We start from the raw sequence: 23,889 nt of genomic DNA, 5'->3' as shown, positions 1-23,889 counted from the left end.
ATCTGCAGACACCAAACTCTAACACTATTGCTGATGCCAAGAAGCGCTTGCTGACAGGAGCCTGGTATGGCTGTCCCCTGAGATGTTCTGCTAGTACCTAATACAGATCCAGATATTCATTGGACTGAGATTGGGGTCCCCAGTGGAAGAGTTAGGGGAAGGACTGAAGGAGCTGAAGAGGGTTGCAACACCATAGGAAGAACAATATTAACTAACTGGACCACTCAGAGCTCCCAGGGACTAAACCACCAACCAAAGAATATACATGGAGGGATTCATGGCTCCAGATACATATGTAGCAGAGAATGGCCTTGTCAGGCATCATTGAGAGAAGAGGCCCTTAGTCCTGTGGAGGCTTGATGCCCCAACATAGGGGGATGGTAGAGCGGTGAGGCAGGAGCGAGTGAGTAGGTGGAGGAGTACCCTCATAGAGGCAAAGGAAAGGGGGGGAGGGTGTATGGATGGGGATTTGTGGAGGGGTAACCTGGAAGGGGGATATCATTTAAAACGTAAACAAATAAAATGATTAATAAAAAATAACCTATATGGGGAAAAATAGATGATAGGTGGATGGATAGATGGATGGATGGATGGGTGGATAGATTTTTTTAAAAGTAAAAACTGACAAAGAATTTATCTAAATTTAGCTTTTTTATTATTTTTACTTTACATCCCAATCCCAGCTTCCTCTCCCTTCTCTTCTCACAGTCCCTGTCTTTTACCTTCTCCCACCCTCACCCTTATACCTCTCCTCTCCTCAGAAAAGGGTAGGCCTCCCATAGATATCAACCAGCCTTGGCATATCAATTTGCAGTAAGACTAGGTGCAGCTTCTCCTACTGAGGCCATGCAAGGCAGCCCAGTTAGGTGAAAGAGATCCAAAAGCAGGCAACAGAGTCAGATACAGCCCTGCTCCTGGTGTTAGGTCCCACATGAAGACCCAACAGTGTCAGGGGCAGCCCCACTTATACACTGAAGGCCTAAAATCAGCCATAGGCCTAAAAACAGCAATAGGCCTGACATACATGCATGCTAACACAAAGTCTTGAGTCTTGTGGGAAAACACTGAAACAGACAGCTATAAGCTATTGTAAACAGGCAGCTTTGGTGGAAAATTGCCAGGCTAGTCATAGACCTTGTAGATAGGTAACCTTGGTGGATAGTACCAACTTAGATAAGGACAAGTGAATCATAGGTGGAGTCATAGTGACCTGTCTCCTGAACCTTCACCCAGCTGACACTCTGTTCTGGAAGATATCTGTACTCCCCCTGAACACCTACGCTCCTGTGTCATCCCCTTCCCCACATCCTGCCTTTTTGTGTATATAAACTGTGTGTAAAAAGTAAAAATAACAGTTTGATCAGCCTATAGACAAGCCGTGTTCATTTGTGTTCACCCGTTTTTCCCCATTCTCTCTTAGGTGATCTCCCTGGACCCTGTTTAATGCCTTGCTGGACAGGACACAGCAGAACAGCAGTTATATATGTGTAGAGGGCCAAGGTCCTTCCTATACATGCTCTCTGATAGGCAGTTTAGTCTCTATGAGCCTCTATAGTTACAGGTTGGTTGATTCTGTAGCTTTTCTTATGGTGTCCTTAAACCCTCTGGTTCCTTTAATCCTTCCTCCCCATCTTCCATGGGATTCTCCAAGCACCACTTAATGTTTTGCTGTGTGTCTTTGCGTCTGTTTTCATCAGTTTCTAGGTGAAGCCTCTCTGATGACAGTTAAGCTCCAGTCTAGGCTCCAGTCTGCAAACATAGCAGACTATCATTAATAGTGTCAGGGGTAGGCTCCCTCTCATGGCATGGGCCTCAAGCTGGGCCAGTCATTGGTTGGCCCTTCCCTCAATTTCTGCTCCATCTTTATCCCTGTACATCTTAAATGCAGAACAAATTGTGGATCCAATATTCTGTGGCTGGGTTAGTGTCCCATTCCCTCCATAGGAAGCCTTGCCTGGTTACAGAAGATGGCCAGTTCAGCCTCCATATCTCCCATTGTTAGGAGTCTTAGCTAAGGTCACCCTCATATATTACTAGGAGTTTCTGTTGCCCTAGGTTTGTAGCTCATTCCAGAGATGCCCTCCCCCATTCCAGTTGTCTCTCCTAGTACTCTCTCACTGCGTCCTTTTGCCACCTGATCCATCGTGTTCCCATCTCCACCCCATCCCACATCACCCCACTCCCATCCCCATCCATCTCCATCATCCACGTCTATTCTAGTTCCCATTTTTTTGGTGAGATTAAAGCAACACCCCTTTGGGCCCTCCTTGTTACTTAGTTTTTTTGGGTCTGTGGATTGTCCTGTGCTTTATGACTAATACCCACTTATCAGTGAGTACATACTATGTTTGTCTTTCTGGGTCTAGGTTACCTCATTCAGGATGATCTTTTCTAGTTCCATTCATTTGCCTGAAAAATTAATGATGTCATTGCTTTTAACAGGTGGGTAATACTTCATTTTGTAAATGAAGTATCCATTCTTCAGTTGAGGGACATCTAAGTGCTTCCAGCTTCTAGCTATTACAAATAAAACTGCTATGAACATAGTTGAGCAAGTATCCTTGTGGTATGGTGGAGCATCTTTTGGGTATATGCCCAGGAGTGGTATAGCTGGGTCTTGAGGTAGAACTATTCCCAATTTTCTGAGAAAGCCCAAAATTGATTTTCAAGTTGTAAAGTTTGCACTCCCAACAGCTATGGAAGATGTTTCCCTTTACTCCACATCCTTCCCAGCATGAGCTATCACTTGTGGTTTTGATCTTAGACATTCTGACAAGAGTAAGATGAAACCTCAGAGTCCTTTTGATTTGCATTTCCCTGATGACTAAGGTTGTTCAACATTTCTCTAACTTCTCAACCATTAGAGATTCCTTTGTCAAGGATCTCTGTTTAGATCTGTACCCCATTTTTAATTTAGTTTTTTGGTTTGTTGATGTCTAGTTTCTTGAGTTCTTTACATATTTTTGATATCAGCCCTCTGTTGGATGTAGAGCTGCCAACGAACTTTTCTAAATTTGGCTTTTTTTTAATCAAACTTTTAGGGTATGAAATTAAATGTTTCTTTTATTAGTAAATAATGACTTAGTTTGGGGTATTTGGACCTCTTGTTACAGAACTTTAATTCTTTTTCCTTCTCTTTCTCTGTATCCTATGCCCTTCTTTTTTTGCACCTTTGCCCTTCAGCCCAAAGTCATGAAATACAGTCTCACTAACTCATGGGACCACTCATATGGGCTTAGGAGAACCAGGATCATAACTCAGTACTTATATATTCCTTTTACATTAGGATTAGTTTATCAGCACAAAGAGTTGTTGCAACAATTAAACTAAACTCGGTGGAGGGCTTAAGACTTTGACTAACACTATGGTGTTGCTATCAGCACTGTAATTATGTATATTAACAGAATCTTTCAGTATAAGAGAAATAATTGGCTTCAGTCTTAGTCCTTGATATACACAAAGAAACAATAATTAATATAGACACATAAAAAGACAGGGAATGAAGAAAAATAACTCATTTCCATCATTTCCTCACTCAATTTATGGGTATGCTTATCCTGGATCATTTATAGAATTCCCAAAAACATTTATTAGCCTCTACTTTTTTTTTTATTAGACTCTACTTTTTAAAAGTAAATAAATTTACCTGGTCTTTCCACTTTTATAACTTCTGCTCCAAGGTCTCCTAAATTCATTGTGGCAAAAGGTCCTGCCAGTACTCTACAATGTTAAACAGTGATAGATAAATGACCATCTCAAGACCTTTGTATTAACTATTTTATTAAGTCATTTAACACAAAGAACTTCATATAATGCTAGCAATGATTAAACTTATTAGAATTGCAATTTTCCATATTTATCAAGAGCTTAAAAAAACTATAACCCATTTGATGCAGGAACTTTCTTTCTAGAATTCTATCCTGAGGAAAAAAATTGAAACTAAAGCAAAAATATATATAAAAGCATACAAAAAGTCCTTATTTACAGAAGTAAAAAATGAAGAATAATTTGGGCATTTATAAATGTCATCTTTTGTTAACTTTAAATGAGCATAGGAAATTATTCAAACCATACTGGTACATTTAAAATATAGCTAAAAACTTCAGAGCAGTGGCAGTGCACACCTCTAATCCAAGAACTTGGGTGGCAGAGGCAGGCAGATCTCTGAGTCTGAAGCCAAACTGGTCTACAAAGTAAGTTCCAGGACAGTCAGGGGTAAACAGAGAAACCCTGTCTGAAAAACAAAAAAACAAAAAAGAGGGGGAACCTAATTTCAATACAGTTATAATTTGAATATAGTTAATTATATGTAAATATGAATATTGGAAAAAATCATAAATGCTACATTGTCTTTGAAATTATAGTCCAGAATTTCTTTTCTGTTCATTTATTAAAATTTCAACATAAGCATGTAAATATCTCCATATAATCTAAAGACTAATAAAATCTTTTCAAAACTGGGGGAAACTCAATCACTAAACTGCAGGTAACCCAACACAAACCTTGTTAGATCCAGAATTCTCACACCCTCCAGTGGCTTTATACCATCACAATCTGCCAAGACAAATAACATTGAAGAGTATAGATTACAAATTTTTACAAAGTAAACAATACATAATTCTTCATATTCTAAGTAATCTGTTATTATCAAAAATCATTTTCCTACTCAATAATTCTGTTTGATATATAACATAAAAACCCTAGCCTATTTCATTAAAAAAAAAACTACAAGGTTCTGCAGGAACTATAAGGAATGGGTTTCCAACCTCTCTCCTCTGTAGGCCTGAAACATAGAGACCAAGATGAAGGAGGCTGCAAAGACTGACTGCTGCCACCCAAGCCTCCCTCGCCGAGCACTGAGTGGAGCCTGCTGGAGCTGGATGGATATGATAACTTCATCTTTCCAAATCAGCACAACTGGGCCAGACATATGCTCCACAGAGTAGTCTTGGAGTTCCATACTTCCTGTCATTTCACTGCCACTCTTGCCTCTATGTCTCCTGATTGATGGGTTTGATTTTGTTACTGCTCCATCGGGTTTCCAGACTGTTGTGTATAATTCTCTACCCACTATTTTATTGTGAATTCTCTACCATACTTTCCTCCTGCCTCTCAAGTCCTCCCCTCTTAGTCCTTACACCTTTCTCTCTCAGCCTTACACTCACTTTTCTTGACTTCACATCCAAAGTTTTCACAATTACTAAAATTTGTGAATCCTAACAGTATTTCAGCTTTCTCTTCCCAGTTTGTTACCCTCCACATCAATTGTTTTTCTTTTCAGAGTTATCTCAATCTAATACTTATCCCTGTCTTCGATTACCTACTTTTTCCCCACATTTAACCTTAGTTACTAAAATTAGTATATGTCGTACTACCCATGTTTCTTTATCCTCCAACATTTACTAAAGGCACAAGGACCACAACCAGTTAACACAACATTTAAATAGGCCAACTGGGTATAGAAAAATCCCTCACTGAAACTCTCTTTCAGAGTTACTATGGATTGTAACTGTAAGTTGACAGTTAGAACTAACCATCAGGAGTGGTAACACAGCTGCTAAAGGCAATTACCTCCAACTCTGACACCCTGTGCTCCATACCAGAAACACACAACGTAGGAAAAAAAACCCAACTCCCACAAGTAGTCCACTGATCTACAAACATTAACCAAGGACATGCACACATGTGGACATTCACACACATTTAAATAAAATAACCAGCCCCGAGAAGAGTTGGTGAAGGGTAAAAACATGTTCAAAATACATTATATGAAAAAGTTAAATAAAAAATGAGAAAGTACATGCACCCAAGCACATCACTGTGAAAATCTGAAGAGCAAGCCTTTTTATCTAACAAAAGATACGAAGCATTTCACAGGGCAGAAAGACAAACATGGCTATATGTAAAGGACTGTTAATCAGGACAGTTTCAGATTTCTTAAAGGTGAGTGTGTGTGTGTGTGTGTGTGTGTGTGTGTGTGTGTGTGTGTGTAACAGTCTGGCTTGGTACCTTGCACATGGATGCAAGAACCAATGGAAGGCAAAAACTGGTATCATATTCCCTAGAGATGAAGTTACAGGAATTTGTCAACTGCCCAATGTGTGTGCTAGGAACTAAACTCTGGCCATTGTAAGATCTACAAACAGTCTTAACCACTGGACCATCCCACCTTTCCCCCATCCCCTCAGTATCAGATTTCTCAATGATATCATTAGACGCTAAAATGGAGCAAAATCTTTAAAACTTCAGTGTACAGAAATTTCTTCCCTATGTTCTAAATACAATCAGGATACAAAGCATGTGTGAAAGTGAAAGTAGGAAAAATAACATTGAATTACCTCCATGTATCCTTCCCCACCCCCTGGGAAAAAAACCGCCTCTAGGGGTCACCATTCAACAAAAAGATGAGTAACAAAAAATAGACACTGGATCATCCAAAGAAGGAGAGCATTAGAGAGGATGCTGCGGATCAAAATGGGGTACAAATGATTCGGGATACTTAAAATGGGGCAGAAAAAAGTGTTAAGCAGAGCTGAGACACAGGAACAGATAAACTGGGCTGCAGATACAATGCCATTCTGAACTGACCTTTGAAATATTAAGTCTGTTAACCTGAAAAATGGACCCTGACTTAGGATTTCTACTGCTGCAAAGAAGCATCACGACCAAAATGCAAGTTGAAAAAAAAAGGGGTTTATTTGGCCAATACTTCTATATTGCTGTTCATTATTGAAGAAAGTCAGGACATGAACTCGAACAGGGCAGAAACCTGGAAGCAGGAGCTAATGCAGAAGCCATGGAGGGGTGCTGCTTACTAGCTTGCTTCACATGGCTTTCTTCAGCCTTCTTCATCATAAAGAGCTAACTCTGCCTCCCAGGTGCTAGAATTAATTGCATGTGCCACCACACCTAGCATTTTAATAAGCTAATTTTAAAGGTGGTACATACCTTTAATCCTAGCACTTGGGAGTCAGAGGCAGGCAGTTCAAGGACAGCCTGATCGACAGAGCAAGTTCCAGGACAGCTAGGGCTACACAAAGCAACCCTGTCTCAAAAAACAAGACAAAACAAAAAGCTAATTTTACTGTAAAATTAACCACATAGAATTTCTGATGCTTAGATAAAACTTTGAATTAAAAAAAAAATTAATCAAAGGTCCCAGAAAAGTGCCACATACCTGTAAGCCTAGCAGTTGGAAGATGGAAGCAAGAGTAATTGGAATTCAAGTTCCTGCTTCAGAAAACAAGGATGCCACACAGTGGTGCAAGATTAGAAAACCAGCACTCAGCTGGCTGTGGCAGGAAGACTGCAGACACTTGAGTAACCTTGTCTACACAGTGAGTTCTAGGCCAGCTGGACTACATAGTGAGGCCTATATTCATCTCAAGTATCTCCAGCTGTGCAGTCTCTGCAGTATTTTTATACTGCCCACTTTGAAGATTTTAGCAACCAGTAGCTTTGCACACATAAGTAGCATCAAAAAGGATTTATGATGCTACAATAGACTATTTTATTGAAGATTTGACTAGTCAAAAAAGTTTATTTGTGACCCAAAATTAACAGGTCTTTTGAAACATACACAGCACAATGCACAGGAAAACTGAACCACCAATGTACACGTTCTCATCTGAAATCAAGCAAGGTAATCTTCATCTCTCTTGTTTCAACTGTTATACTGGAAATAAGTGTCCATTTGGCAATATATTTCACTTTTTTTGCTTTTTTTATTGTTTATTTCACTGATTAAAAAACAGTTATAGTGGCAAAGTGGTATCTAATATTGCTGACCATATGAAGGATGTGATATGATTTAAGGAGAAAATGCACATTAGCTGAGCTTAATTCAGGTTTGAGTTAGTGTTGTTATGAATTCATTATTACATATGGTGCCTTCAAACAGAAATGTTTATAAAACAAGGTTGCCTATTAATATGCTGATGAAATGTGTGAGTGGTCTTGAAGGACCCTAACAGTCTGCTGGCCCTAGGAGTTCATAATTCAATATACACTACTAAATGAACCACGGGCCTTATAGAGCACAGTGCCAGCAAACCTGAGACAAGCTTTAGGAAGCATACGGACAAAACTGAATGTATTATTAAACTTCAACTTGGGGACCAAGAGTTTGGTTCTAAGCACCCACACCAATGGCTTACAACAGCCTGTACCTCTAGCTCCAGAAAAGTATCTCAGGCATGGTATCTCATGCCTGAATTCTCAGCGCTTGAGAAGCTGGGACAGAAGGATTGCCATGAGTTCAAGGTCAGCCTGATCTACAGTGAATTCCATTCCAGCCTGGGATACAGAAGAAAACACTGTCACTAAAGCACACCAAAAATATATAAACATCTCACTACCAGGAAAAAAAACCAAAATGACGAATTAATACATTTATTTTAAAATTCATTTTGATGAGTACATGATCAAGGACAGTCAGTAAAATTAATAAGTTAGGAAAGGATAATTGGGCTAAGAGATCACTGAATATACTATATCAATAACGGAGAAGTGAAGCCAGGACTTTAATCTCAGCACTCAGAAGGTACAGGCAGAAGGGTCTCTGAAATTGAAGCAGCCTGGTCTACAGAGTGAGTTCCAGGACAGCCATGGCTGCACAGAGAAACCCTGTCTTAAAACCAAACAAACAAAGCAGACAAGTAAATACATCAATGATTAGGGAAGCAAGTATATCAGAAAAATTAAATATTACACAATGAAGAAATCTCAATTGACTGATGAATGTTAAATTATTGAAGATATAGCTGGGAAAACCATTTATACACATAAAAAAGCAGGGACTGTGCCTGTTCTTAATAATTTATTAAATTCTATGTAGATTCAAGAACTAAATATGAATACAATTTAAAGAGTTAAGGTGCTAGAAAAATGAAAGAAAATATTTATGCTTTTATTTGAGGAAAGATTTTATTTATCAAAAACAAAAAGAAAGAAAAACAGAGATAAAAATATTGAAAGTCAAACAACCATAAAGGGAACACTTCATAGTCATACTACATATCTTGGTAGACAGAGATAGTGTTGTACAGTAAAAGATACTGGGAATAAAAGTAGAAGATAGATGATACAGTCACAGATAAAAGCATTCTGAAGAATAAAACATAAATGATTTCTACAATAGAACTTAGAGATCAGTAAGAAGAAACAAATCCCAGGGCAAATTAACAGTTCAGGTAACAATTTCCAGTAGTGTAACAAAAAATATCTTGAGAATTTTCCTCTATAATCAAAAAGATGAATATTATAACATTATTTTACCACACCAGTTTGGAACATTTAAAAGGTTGACAAGGTTATGGGTTTGTTTGTTTGTTTTCGTTTTTTGGTTTTTGGTTTTTCGAGACAGGGTTTCTCTGTGTAGCCCTGGCTGTCCTGGAACTCACTTTGTAGACCAGGCTAGCCTCAAACTCTCGAACTCAGAAATCCACCTGCCTCTGCCTCCCAATTGCTGGGATTAAAGTCGTGTGAAGGTTATGGTTAAAGGAAAACTTTTATATCATTTGGAATGACAAACAACCTTCTACGAAAACAACCTAGAAGTTTCTATAAACCTTTAAAATACTAATATTTGCCCATTAAGTTTTCATATATACAGAATTTAATTCACTCTCAGTAAAACCTCTGCATCCAGGTATGGTGACATACAACTTTAATTCTGCACTTGGGAGCCAGAGGCAGGTGTATCTTTGTGAGATCAAGGCCAGTCAGGGATACATAGGAGTCCCTGTCTCAAAAAGAAGCAAACAAGGCATAGAGCAGGTCACAGGTGGCAGCTCTGTACCCAACCCCAGAAAACCAAGAGAAAGAGGGACTCCCAGGAGCCTTAACTCAGGCAGCATCCCAGGTAAAAAATGAATCAGCCTTGATGTCTGCTGTTAGAAGTTCTAATCCAGATGCTGGCCTCCGAACTTATACTACTCAGACCTTTGAAGGGCCACTGACAAGAACATCAAACAGCTAGAGATTGACATCACTAATCTGAAGAAATCCCTCGTTTCACTGTCTGAAGAAACCTCCTAAAATCGCAAAGATCCTTATTGGACTTGATTTACTCTATTACAATAGAAAAGGCTGTGTACAGCTCTTGACTGTGTACAACCCTTAAAGAAGAAGGTTGCCTTTACATAGACAAGACAAGGAGGGTTAAAGAGAGCATGAAATAGGTAGTGAAGGCCCTAAGAAAAATCAGAGAGAGAAAGAGACAGATGAATACTGGTACAAGAATTGGTTTTCAGCCTCTCCAAGGTTGTCAACCCTATTTCCTCCCATCTTGGGACCGTTATTTGGGTTCCTTTTGCTTTTTTCTGCTGGTCCCTGGCCCTCAAATAGGCAGACTAACTCTGTGATACAACAGATAAATAATTTGGTAGCAAAACCTACTCAGATACATTATCATAAGTTAGCTATGGAGGACCACGAGACTCAAGATGAGGTTGTTACTTTATACAGGGTGTTTCCAAAACCCATCTCCACCCAACCTAAAAGGGGGGACTTCTGCCCCTAGACCAAGCAGAGAGGGGCCACCCAGAACCCCCTCTGACAGATGATCTGAATTCTTGCTTAGGCTGCGAGGCTAAGCACTGCAAGGGAATATAAATAAAAGTTAAAAATATTTCTCTGAGTTCCCTGAGGGACAAGCCTGACTGCATAGGGGTTGATGTCAAAAGTATCCCCTCTCCAGGAAAAAGACATCGGGACAGGTATGGTCCTCATGCCTCACTGGACAACAACAGGGGGACTGGACCCATCACAAGGTCCCCTTCAAATACTGGAGGTCAGACCTCTATCCCCGCCTTCACAAGATTAGAATCACCACAGCCCTTCTATACTTAGAGAAGGGAGGAGATGTCAAGGGCAGCCCTGCTTATACACCAAAGGCCTAAAATCAGCCATAGGCCTAAAATCAGCAATAGGCCTGTCATACATGTATACTAACACCAAGTCTTGGGTCTCAGTGGAAAAACATTGAAACAGATGGCTATAAGCTAATGTAAACAGGCAGCTTTTGTGGAAATTTATAAGTCTGAGTAGTCATAGACCTTGTAAATAGATAGCCTTGGCAGACAATACCAACTTAGATAAGGACAATCGAATCATAGGCAGAGTCATAGTGACTTGTCCCCTGAACCTTCACCCAGCCGATACCCGATATCTGTATTCCCCCTGAACACCCACACTCCAGTGTCATTCCCTTCCCCACATCCTGCCTTTCTGTGTTTATAACCCCTGTTGAATGAATTACGATTTGAGAAAAAATAAATTATATATATATATAAAAAAAGAAGCAAACAAAAACCAAAATAAATCATTTTATGAGTATGCTAAGACATAGGTGTAAAAGTGTCCATTGTGGAGGGCCTGGAGAGAGGGCTCAGTTGGTGAAGGGCTTGCTTTATAAGCATGAAGAGCTGAGTTTAATAACTAGATGCCACATTAAGCTGAATATGGCACTATGTACTTGTAATCCCTATACCAGATTGCAAGTGGAGACAGGAAAATCCTCAGAAGCCAGCCTACTTGGAAGGTTCCAGGCCAGGGCATCGAGAGACTGTAACACTCTGACGAGCCTTTGTTTACTCCCTGAGTGAACCACGCAGAGACTAGAATCACTGCAAAAAGTAAGAGGAATTTTACTGTTCCAGCATGCTGGGGCCATCCTGCATCCAAAAGGAGAGGCGACCCCACGCAGCTTGTTCATCGGACATTTACACAGTCTCCAGGGGTAGCACAGAGAAACAGCTACTAGGCACAACAATGGCAGAACAATGATTGGCAGATTGGCAGAACAATGTCTCTAGGGAATGAGGTGGCAGAGACTTCCCTTGTCTGTGCATGGCCAAGGGTCAGTCCTGTGGAATCTGTCCTTATGCTCTGGGCCTCTCTCACCCACAGGTTGGTCCCCACCCCCTGTGGTCTGAGGAATGTTAATTAGTCTCTCTCTTCTGGAGTGGAGGAGTGCCTAACTGGTCTATGACCTTTCTCTTCCAAGAGTGGAGAGGTCTGACGGAATTTTCTAGAGTTCCTGAGTTAACCTTTTCAAGACCTTGTCTCAAAACCAAAAAACTCAAAAAAGACTAAGGACAGAATCTGACTAATGACACCTCAGGTTGTCCTCTGTTCCCAACACTCACTTACATATGCATGCGCAGATACACACACACACACATACATATATACATTGCAGGAATTTTTGTTTTAATATTTTTGTCATGCTTTGCATATTTTTAAATCAATTTAGCTAAAAAAAAACCTTACATGTAAAAAATAAATGATACACATAATTTATACAATTTTATACTTGGGGAATCCCATTAAAGAGGGTAAGGAAGGATTGAATGAGCTAGGGAAATCAAGGACACCACAAAACAAAAAACAAAAAAACAAAAACAAAAACAAAAAAACCCTACAGAATCAACTAACCAGGGCCCATAGGTGTCCACACAGACGGAACAACCAGAAAGCATGCATGGAATGGACCTAGGCCCTCTGCACATATGTAACAGTTGAGCAGCTCAGTGTTCATATGGGACTTCTAAAAAGAGAGGGGCTGTATCTGACTCTGTTGCCTGCCTTTGCATCCCTTTATTCTAACTGGGCTGCCTTGCCTAGCCACAATAGGTGAAGTTGTACCTATTGTCCTTCTGTAACTTGATATGCCAAGGTTAGTTGACATTCATGGGAGGCCTCTCCTTTTCATAGGAAAAAGAGCTTAAGGGAGGATGTGGATGTAGGGGAGAGGAGAGGGAGGAACTGGGAACAGAGGAGTGGGGGAGGTAGATCAGGATATAATGTAAATTTAAAAATAGATTAAATATTCTATTCTACAAGAAAAAAGAAAGGAAGGAAAGGAAGAAAGAAAAGGAAAGAATGAAGGAAAGAAAGAAAAGAAAGTGTAAGGTAGGATAACGGGATATTCCAGTCCAACAGAATGCAAAAAGCTCCTTTAAACAGGCCCAAGTAGTGATCCTACTACTATCAGTTTACTAAATCGACATAGTGTCGCATTACTCTGTAAATTCCTACGTCTATGCCCATACATTGGTACAGCTCTCAGAACTATGAAACTCACAACTGATCAAGTAAAGAGAGTGTCAGTGGAGAACAGTGAGTGTCCTCAGTCACAAGTGGGACATCTTTACTATAAAAACACATGGAGACACACAGAGAGAATGCATGGTAGAGAGTGCATGCACACACAGAGAAAGAGAGACATGGTCTCAGGAACCACCACAGAAGTGAGGGCATAAAAAGACTGTAAGAGTGAGAGGCCAGGAAAGGCCAGAACAAAACTATCTTCCAGACATGACAGCTCATGAGCTCACAGCAGATGTGGGTGCCTATACAAGAGTAAGCCAGACACCATTCTAGCATGGAGTGGGGAAGACCTCATGAGCATGCACACTTAGCTGAGGAGTTATTGACAGTTCATGGCTTCTGGGGGAGGGAGGGTCAGGTGTTATTTTAAGGGTGTGGCCCCTACTATATTGACCATGTACCAGTGCCACACAGTAATTGCGAGACAGCACAATTTGTACTTACAGGCTTATAGAAGGGGAAGAGGAGGAGGAGGAAGAAGGAAGGGAAGAGGTAGGAAGGGGGAAGACAACAAGAAGGGAGGAGGAGAAGAGGAAGAGACAGAGGAGAAAGGAGATGGAGAGACGTAGAAGGAGGAAGAAAAAAAAAAGACCAAAAAAAGCTGGGAGGGGTTGGAGACAGAAGATCACTCTGGAAAAAGTTAAGGAGCAGGGAAAGGGAGCAAATATGTAACAACAATTAATGAAAAAATAAGTTATAAATTAGAAAGAAAACAAGGAGGGCTATATGGGAAGTCTTGGAGGGAGAAGATAGAAGGGGCATAATAAAAGTACATCATAATTTGAAAAATAAAATAATTTAAAATATGTTGTATGAAAATCTCAAAAATATTATACCCAAAAGAAAATTAAGTCCTCATTTCACAGAAAATTGTACATGTGTAGCTCAGAAGAATATACAAGGGAAAGGGACTGCACTGTAGAAGTGTAGGGATGAATGTCTGTGAGATGGAGGGTTTTATTATTTGATTCCATGGATAACTCTGATGAGCAAGAGAGATGTGTAGAGAAACTTTGTGTATTAGGGGTTATGGATTTTCCCAGAGTCTTCAAATGGTACAGGTAAAAATTTATATTTCACAAGGGCTTTACAGTTTGGGGGAATGGAAAAGCAGCAAGGAGTTTGTTTCTAAGGAAAAAGAATGGTATTGGGGTACCCTAACCATGTTCACATGGTAAATGCTTTGTAAGTTTTAAAAGATAATTATCGAATTGTCTACCAGAAAGGTTTCATTCATACATGCTGGCACCAGCAGTGTACCAAAGATACCCATCAGCCCTCATGATGGGCTCTAATTTAGTTATTGCTAGAGTGGTTTGATATAAAAGCAAACTCACCTTCCTCATCCCTGCTATTGTTGCCTTTTGTCCTTTTGTTTTCTGCCTTGGGGATGGAACACAAAGACTACATGTAAGCACCGTGCCCTCTTGGAAGTTCTAGCTCCTAAATTTTGAGAAATAAATCCCCTTTTAAATAAATCACCCAGTCTATAGTTTTCTGTTATAGCAGCAGAAGACAAGCAAATACAAAAAAGAAAATGTTTTCCATCATCTACGATAATCCTGAATAATAATAACAACAACCTTTTTAACCAGAAAGGTGTAGTTTTTCCAGACTCAGATTATAACATTTATAATTTGTTTGCCCAATTAAAACTCTTCTGTTTCCCAGAAGAACTAACTGATGCTTGGTTTTCCTATTAAAACATCAAGTAATTGCTTCTTGGATAAAAGTTCAGTATTTCTCTTGCTTATGTAATCTTTACATTTTATGCAAAAGTGTTGTATTTGCTTGTTAAAAGGGGATTTATTTCTCAAATTTTAGGAGCTAGAACTTCCAAGAGGGCACGGTGCTTACATGTAGTCTTTGTGTGCCATCCCCAAGACAGAAAACAAAAGGACAAAGGGCAACAATAGCAGGGATGAGGAAGGTGAGTTTGCTTTTATACGAAACCACTCTAGCAATAACTAACTTAGAACCATGCTAACCCATCATGAGGGCTGAGTCTTCAAGTTCTAAACATCTTTTAACGGCCAATTCTTTATAGCTGTAATTAAACTTTGACATGTATTTTGGAGGGGACACTCAAATTATGGAATCACATGTTTATTGTTTTATAATAGAAAAACTACAAAGACACAGATTCCAATGATATTCCAATGTTATCTGCTCATTTAAATTAACATTCTAGTGATAGTTTCTTGAAAATATGATGCACACTTCTAATTCAGACTCCAGCCCAGACTGACGTTCAGGCCAATACCTCCAGCAGCCCATCCCTCTCACATATAGACAGTCACCCTAAGAAACTATCTGTGAATCTCTAGCTAATAATCTTATATGTTCTCACCCGAGAAATTGAGTTTTAAAAAGTTGGTAATGGCTATGTATATGCTCTGGTCTCTGCCTCTAGCTAGAGAGCCGGAAAGCCTCACTGTGAAGTCCCACACTTCCTCAGAGACCTGTAAGAAAAGACAGCCACTCCTGCTTCATGAGCTTGATTCTGTTACAGAGTACCCATCAGGTTTTCTGTCTCTAAACTCTCTTCAGAGCCCCCACCATGCTGATATCTGTCGATTCATGGTATTTATAGTCCTTTCTATTAAATTTCTTACCCTCAACAATCCATCTCAGTGTTCCTTCAAACCACACAACTAGACCTTTCAACTCTTATTTCTTCATACAGAACTATTTCTGTAAGGATTTTTATTAATTTCAATGGAGACCTCTGTTGGTGTAGGCATTTAATCTGGAAAACAGTAAATGTGTGTAACATGTTTTTCTTGTGCTTAATCACATGCTTAGAAACAAAAACAGAGAACAAGAGAGATGGCTCAGTGGTTAGGAATACTGGCTGCTCTTCTACAGGACCAGGACTCAATTCCCAGCACACACATGGCAGCTTACAACTGTCTGTAACTCCAGTTCCAGGGGATATGACACTCTCACGCAGCCATGCATACAGACAAAATGCCAATCCACATAAAATAAATAAATATTAAGAAAGAAAAAAAGGGGAATAAATTTTAACGAAGTAATGTTTTTTTTAAAAGTTCCTTTAAATCTGTCTTGCTTTGTCAGTGGAAATATTATTAAAGTGATTTACTGTGTTCAAAGCAGACTCACTCCTTCCTATTAAAGAATGAGTTAACCTCATATTCATTCACTTCTCTGTAGCCTACTGTCCTTAACATGAGACGCCTAACAACAGGCAGCACTCCAAGGAAAACAATCTGAAAACCATCAGGAAATATGAAGCTAAAGATTATGCTTTCCCAAGAGGGATTATGTCCTAAGTATTCTCCATGTATAGAAATTATTTACTATGTTCTCTTAAACAATGTTTCTCTATAATAAGCTTTTAATCTCTATATATTCATTTCTGAAAGTAAACATAAGATTTCTATAGCAGATATCAGTTCTGATTAGTAACATCAAGAAATGTACCATACTCCTGCACCTAATACCTCACAGTTAATAAACACAATAGGGATCAATCAGTTGGTTAGATCTATTCATTACAGGGCTTGAACTATAAGAAAAGACTCTCAAAATTATGAATCTAGGAATTTCTGCAGGATGACAGCCCAGCTTCTACCTTCCTCTGATAAACAGAAGCAAATATTCTTTGGGGAGCTCCTACCCCATGGGATATAAATAGCTGTTCTAGGGGGACAGAAGCCTTGCTGAGTTTGTAGCCTTGGGAATGCATCCAAGCCTCTCTGTTTATATTCATTGAAATATAAACTCAGACGTCTAACTATCTAATCAATCATTATTTAACTTCCATGACTTGTCCTTTAACCCAGTTTCCATTTAGAAAGCCCTAACAACACAGAAACATGAAAATATTTACTTCTTGCAGAAAGTAAAACTAAACAAAGGATCAATTCATAAAGCACTGATTGCTGCCATTTACCTAAAATGGGGATGTTCTGGGAATTCCTTGAAGGGATTCCAGAGATGCTTTGCAGGACGGCAAAGTAAGGATACAAGGTGAGCAGAATTCTGGGCCCTCAATCTCCATTTTAAACATTATTCTTCTGCTTTTATATATTGGGCTCTCAAGTAGATTTATGTTGCAGTTTGTTTTGAAGACATGAAAAGAAATGAAATTGATTGCCACTGTAACACACACACACACACACACACACACACACACACACACCACATACAAATACCCCTTAGGTAACCTAAATAATCACTACAACATTATAGAAACAAGCAAACTCTACTCACATTCATACTTGTTTCTTTATCTTGTTGCTCTTACTTGCTTTAATTCCTACACTCCAAAATACATTATCACCACAGAGTTGTCAAGGATACAGAAAATTCAGATACTGCTCATGTCTATGTACATAATGATAACTAAAGACCACACTTAAGCACTGGCACCATCTGTCCTGAGAGCACTGTAGCGTGCATAATTCTGTCTTCTAATGCGGGTCATCCCTACACTATACTGCAGTCTTTTTACAGGAACCATGTCTATTTGCTAACAGAAATGGAATATTCTTTTTTTCCTCCAAGAGAAATAAACTACATACTTACAGCCATTATTACAGTTCTTTAATTTTTATAGCTTCAGGAAGCACAACTAAATTATTCTGTCCTTATAAGCTTTCACTAAAGTCACTATATAAATTTCCAATATGGGGTTCTTGGACCCACCAGCTCATCCAATCAGAAGGACTGTAAATCCCAGGCTAAAGTTTACGAATACCCTAGCTATAGCTATGATTCACCAGCTAAGAGTATATTGGCAATCTGTAAATTCAAAAGAAGCTACATAGTAAGGTTTTTTTCTGAGACAGAATCTTTATTACGTAGCTCTGGCTGTCCTGGAACTCATTTTGAAGATGAGGCTAGCCTTACACTCACAAAGATCCATTTGCCTCTACCTCCCAAACGCTAGGATTAAAAACATGTGTCACCATGCTTGCCAACTTTCAAGATTTCTAAACTTTTTTAATGAATCTTTCAAATGACTGACTATTTGTATTTCTAAGGAAAAAAATCTGTAGAATTCAGAAGTCTGAATTCTGATCTTGCTAGGTAAGTCAAAAAAAATCATTTAATTATTCTTACCAAATTTCTCATTTGAAAGAAGAAAGTCTTTATAGAGATTAACATGGGTCTTGAGTTTCACATAATTATTAAAGTTTCAGTTTGGGACAATCTTTGTCTATACTTTCAAATGTGCTGGAAAGTACAGTTTTAATCTACCTGGCAAAATTTTCCACTGTATTTCTTCTTCTCCCAGATGTTTAGTGTATTGTGTGGAAAGATTCTGGGGACTAGGGATTCACTGAAGCTCAACAGTAAAGAGCCCACCTTGCATGCACAACGCCCTGGACTGAATTCCATTCTAGAAGCGGAATTCAAGTAAAGAGATAATTAATATAGAGCAAGCTGAGGCCAGATTCTGCATTATTTTCTGTCAGTTATAAAAAATAATAAACATAATTTTGGGGCCTATCACCTCACTTCTCAGTTCCCTTTATAAGTAAGATTATTGACTCTCTGACATATATGTGTGTGATATATGACTTACTTATTCATAAGTATGAGTGCCCAACTGCCAGATACTAAGCTAAACAAAGAAAAGAGAAAACTGAAACTATGGCCAGTAAAGAACAATGTAAATGTAAGGTAAACTGTAGTAGCAGGTTCTAATTGCATCACTACATCCCGATGGTGACATTGTCTTCGGAAGTACGGAATGTGGCCGAGCCTGGGTTATATATTGAGAACTTGTCTCAAAAACCAAAAACCAAAATGAAGCAAAACAAAAAAGTCCAAGAATAAAGCAAGAGCATGAAAAAATTAAGCAACCCCTCCCCCTTCTCCCCAAAGCCCTTGTGTTTATGTCTCCATTAATAAAGAATAAAGCTGAGAAGATACTCTTTAATTATGTCACTGAAGATGTCAGAGACTGAAGGGCAAAATGCTCCATAAAGATGCTATGGATGAATAAAAACCACAGAGGCTAGGAGCTGAAGAGATGGCTCGGTGGCTAAAAGCACTTACTGCTCTTGCAAGAGGATTCAGGTTCTGTTCCCAGCACTCACAATGTAGCTCACAACCATGCTCCGGTTTCAGGAAATCTGATTCCCTTTTGATCTCCAGAGGCACCAGGCAAGTTAAGTAGTGCATGTGCATACGCACAAGCAACACACTCATACACATAAAAAACCAAACCAATACCACCGCCCCTACATATCCATATTCCACACTGTTCTAATGTAATGAGTCCTAAAATTCCCTGAGCTGATTTCAGTATCTGAAGGAGTTAGGGAAACTCCACAAAACTCGTAATTTGAAATCCCATCTTCTACAGGAATATCTGAGACAGGTATCTTATGCATTTTTGAATTATCCCGTTTCTTTATAATTACAAGATTTTTAAGTTTTGGGTGTATTTTCGTGGGTTTTTTCCCCCCTTTAAATTTCTATGTCTACTTCCTAACCTCGTCAACTTCCATTTTACAAGAATTGAAACGCAGGGCTCAAGTCCAGCATTAATTAGCACAGGATCTCTTAAGTTATCAAGGCAGCAGTCTGCTTTCTAAAACTCAGCTTTTGGCGGGAGGTGCGATTTTCTAAGTTACCAAACTTTGGGGGATAGAAGGCAGGGGTGAAGAAGAGAAGCTGGACACGAACGCTGCCGTGTGCCCTGCGACTGGCGCCCCCGAGGCGCGAGCGCTCTCCTCAGGGAGCCTGAACGCTCAGTGTTAGTGGGTACCTGACTGCGGGCGGCCGGTCCACAGCCCCCTCCCGCCGGCCAGGCCTCGGCCAGGCCTCCGAAAAGCCACCGCCCTGGCCAGCATCCACAGCATCGCCCCTCAACTCAGTGAGAGCGCCCCGCAACCACCCTCCTTGACCTTAGGCCCCTCCGCCAGCCCCGCCCCCTCCGCCAGCCCCGCCCCTCCGCCCAGACCCTCCTCATAGACGCCCTCGCACTCGTCCCATCCCATCACACCCTCCTCTTCGTTCCCGGTCTCCGCCTCAGTCTCACTCCGCTCCGCCCCTTTGGACTATCTCGTTCAACTAAGTCCCTCGCCGCACACCCTTCGGCTCCGCCCTCTTTGGCTCAGGCCCCCCCTCGACCCCGCCCCACTCCGCTCACTCCAACCCATCCGGCGCTTTGATGTAGGCCTCCGCCTCCGACTCGCCAGAGTCCAGGACTCTGGCCACTGAGTCAGGCTGATGCTTCACGACTTGAATCCCGGAAGCCTCAAAGCCAAATGGCCCTATCCCTCTGATCCGCCCTCTTCGGGACCGCCTCCTTTGACACGCCCCTCTCCCGCCAAAAAGCCAAAAGGCCTAATGACCGGTTGTGTCTCTTCCGCTTCCGTCTTCGTGTACTGGGGGGGTCTCACCGAAGGCCGTCGGTGGCAGTGTTTACGCTGGTTTCCCCTTTACAGTCTTTCCTCCTCTCAGACACACCCACCATTCTCCTACTTGAGTGACTACCCGCCCTTTTGCAGAAACTTGGTGAGGTCGGAACCTTTGTGCTGCCGGAACTAAAGTGCAGTAGTACGCTGGCAGCCGGAAGGCTGCATAAATAGATGAATACCAGTTTCCTTCTGGCAGTTGATCGCTGGGGTTCCGGTGAGGTGGTTGGCGGGTGAGCTCTTCAGCTTCGTTTCCTGTTATGCATCGACCGAATTTTCGACCCCCAACTCCTCCGTACCCCAGCCCGGGGATAGGAGGTTGGGGTAGCGGAAACAACTTCCGGGGTGCCCTGGGCGGGGGGCCGCGGCCGCCCTCCCCTCGGGACGGGTACGGGAGTCCGCACCACACTCCGCCCTGCGGGCCCCGGTCTAGGCCGTACGGGAGCAGCCACTCTCCGCGGCATGGCGGCAGCTTCTCGGGGGCCCGCTTCGGGTCTCCATCCCCGGGCGGCTACCCAGGCTCCTACTCCCGGTCCCCCGCGGGGTCCCAGCATCAGTTCGGCTACTCCCCAGGGCAGCAGCAGACCTACCCCCAGGTAAAGACAATAGCTAGCGTTTGCCGAACTCTTACTGTTATGGCAGGCGTGATATTAAAATTCCCTTTACGTGGATTGTTTAATCCTCTTATACTACGTTCCCCCAATTTTGCAGTTGAGTAACCTGAGGCGTAAAGAAATTATCTAAGACTACCATAAGTGGAGGAGCTATAGTTCTCTGTTCCACAGTAATTGTTCTCTTAGCCACCATACCACATTCGTATACAGACTATTTTAATCCTCCATTTCTTCTCCTCCCTCCCCAGAGGTTTTTGTTTTGTTTCGGTTTTTGTTTTGTTTTTTTTTTGTTTGTTTGTTTGTCATTTATTTCAGTGAATATTCCTGGATTTCTCGGGGGAGGCCAGTGAATGATTCCCTACTGTTGTGTAGTATGGCTCCTCTAGACTTTAGTCTACGGCCATTTTCCTACAGATGTCCCGCCCTTATTTTTGCATTCTTGCTTTTTTTTTATGATTATCGTTTTTCAATCTATATTTATATCTACTCCAAGTTCTCTTGAAGGGAAAATAGAACATTTGGAATTGTGAAAACTTCCCCTCTTCTCGATGAGTGAATACAAGACAGGAAGTAGCTCTTTGGCTAACAACTTGGATCTAAGGCGTTTTGCAAAATTGAATATGCTCATCCAGCTGAATCCCTTATGAGTTGTAGTTAATATGAATAGAAAATTTTCATGCTACATTAAAGTTCTAGAAATTTGAAGCCTACCAGGTTAAAAAGTCTCCAGGAGAAATTGAATACAGTTAATCACTGCTTGTACTGTATTTACTTGTATTTAATAGCTGCAGGGTTATCACATTAGAAACTGAAAAGGTTTTTAATATGATAGCAGACATTTTTAAAAGAGACATATACAATTGGTTTTAGTAATTCTTAAAAGCACTAGATTAAAGAAATTTGCAACTGAATATATTGGGTTTCAATTGACAACTTTTAATGTGACTCCCCACTAATATTTAACTAGAGGAGAAAGTACCAATTATCTCTATTAGATGTTTTTATTTTTAACTGATGATTTTTTTCCTAAAGGGTTCTCCAAGGACATCTACACCATTTGGATCAGGGCGTGGTAGAGAAAAAAGAATGTCTAATGAGTTGGAAAGTTATTTTAAGCCTTCAATGCTTGAAGACCCTTGGGCTGGCCTAGAACCAGTATCTGTAGTGGATATAAGCCAACAGTACAGCAATACGCAAACATTCACAGGCAAAAAAGGAAGATACTTTTCTTAACATTTCTGAAATTCAACTGGAAGCCTCATGTGTCAGGAACATCTTGGACAGAACTTTACTTGTGTAAATGAGTTGAACCCAAAGATGATGACTTTGAATAATGATTAGCAGACCGTTGGATATCTCTAACTTTATCAAGTGTTTATATTAGAGGAAATGATAGGACAATTTACAGTATTTAGCTATCTGGGAGTGTGTGCCACAGAACAGTTTTCATATTTAACATTTCCAATATAACAGACATTTGTTTTTTCAATGTTTTAAAATAAAACGTTTTTGTCTTCCTAATTGTGATTTTGTGAATATGTAGAATTGCTAAAATAATGCTTCATAATCATTTAGAATTTGAGGGTAAATGTTTTACAAACTTTTTAATGAAATAGATAAGCTACCCTATATATTTCTATTTTCTATATATTTATTAATAGAAAATTGTTCTACATTCATTTTTTGTATTTTTGTTAAAATATTGAAACTCAAAAGTCACTGCAAGTCACTTAACATGATTTATACTTCTTTAACCACAAAAGGCCAGGATAAACCATATATATACAGTTCAGTGTTCTATCCAAATTTCTCTATATTTGTAGTATTGTAGACTTACTTTCTCTTGAAGCCAAAGAAGGTGTTATGTTCATTTCTTGTCATTGTGATAAAATGCCAGAAGAAAGCAAAGGAGGAATTTTGGTTGATAGTTTCTAAAGTTCCCATGGAAGTTCAGCTGGATCCATTAGTTGGTCTTGAGGTGAGTCAAAATATGTGTATGGATATGGCAGAAGCTATTCACTCTTGGCAACCAAGCTGCAGAAAGACAGGAAGGGGCCAGGGACAAGAGGAACCTTTCTAGAGCACCTTCACCTTTTTCTGCCTCCCAATAATAACATCATGTGAACCATTGAGGTATTAATCCACTGAGGAGGTAATACCCTAACAATCTAATCACTTCCCAGTAATCAGACAAGCCTTCAACACATGACCCATTTGGGGAGACACTTCATATCCATACCACAACAAAAGAGTAATAGTAATCTCAAATCACTTCCATGACAAAGACAACAAATATGTACTTGATTCCATCAATCTCAAAGACAAATGAGGAATCCAGTTTACTGTGACCTAGACAGTAAGGTCTAATTATCTTGACTCATGGGCACATTTCTAATCTGAGAAAAAGTTCTATGAACTTTAGCTTACTTTTCCTGGCTGAGGTAGATGGATGCTGTGTATATATACCTGTATTAATAGAAAACTTGGAGGGATATTCCTTAGTTATTTAAAATCAAGTCTTGAACAGTGCAGTCTGTTGAAGAAATTGTCAACATTCTCCAAAAGAAAAGTGAAATGGCCATTCCACCTAGGTGAGCCATGCCTATTTGTTATTGGGATGGGGACCCACTGGAAGGATGCAAATAAAACCTCTATTGAAGCCAGAACTTTGAAATTTTTCTACTAGTTATTAGCTAGATACCTCAGTTTTATTATGTAAAATGAGAAAATTCATAGTACTTGTCTTAATCCTATATTCTGAG

General features: G+C 40.1%; 2 protein-coding genes across 2 annotated transcripts in view; one reads left to right on the top strand and one right to left on the bottom strand.

The window, feature by feature from the left end:
* The window catches only part of LOC114640364 (succinate--hydroxymethylglutarate CoA-transferase-like), a 54,193-nt gene extending 34,218 nt beyond the window's left edge, over positions 1–19,975 (bottom strand). Inside the window, exons 1-3 of the mRNA XM_028789295.1 lie at positions 19,862–19,975; positions 4,503–4,554; positions 3,647–3,720 (exon numbers count right to left, since the gene is read on the bottom strand). Of these exons, the coding sequence (XP_028645128.1) occupies positions 3,647–3,720; positions 4,503–4,554; positions 19,862–19,955 (220 nt within the window). The 5' untranslated portion in view covers positions 19,956–19,975. The remainder of the gene's footprint in view (positions 1–3,646; positions 3,721–4,502; positions 4,555–19,861) is intronic.
* A 759-nt stretch (positions 19,976–20,734) lies between these two features.
* Mplkip (M-phase specific PLK1 interacting protein) lies at positions 20,735–22,648 on the top strand. The gene is made up of 2 exons (XM_028789275.1): positions 20,735–21,109; positions 22,160–22,648. Exons 1-2 carry the CDS (start codon positions 20,774–20,776, stop codon positions 22,358–22,360), a joined length of 537 nt encoding a protein of 178 aa, XP_028645108.1. The 5' UTR covers positions 20,735–20,773; the 3' UTR covers positions 22,361–22,648.
* The last annotated feature ends 1,241 nt before the right edge of the window (positions 22,649–23,889 follow it).

This window comes from Grammomys surdaster, unplaced genomic scaffold (genome assembly GCF_004785775.1).
Source record: "Grammomys surdaster isolate TR1022 unplaced genomic scaffold, NIH_TR_1.0 125807, whole genome shotgun sequence".
Classification (NCBI taxonomy): Eukaryota; Metazoa; Chordata; class Mammalia; order Rodentia; family Muridae; genus Grammomys; species Grammomys surdaster.
This window is presented reverse-complemented; position numbering and strand designations above follow the sequence as displayed.

Coding starts and splice junctions, on each gene's coding strand:
- Mplkip (XM_028789275.1), top strand. CDS start 20,774: ATGCATCGACCGAATTTTCGACCCCCAACTCCTCCGTACCCCAGCCCG. Junction 21,110..22,159: donor AGCAGCAGACCTACCCCCAG/GTAAAGACAATA, acceptor TTTTTCCTAAAG/GGTTCTCCAAGGACATCTAC.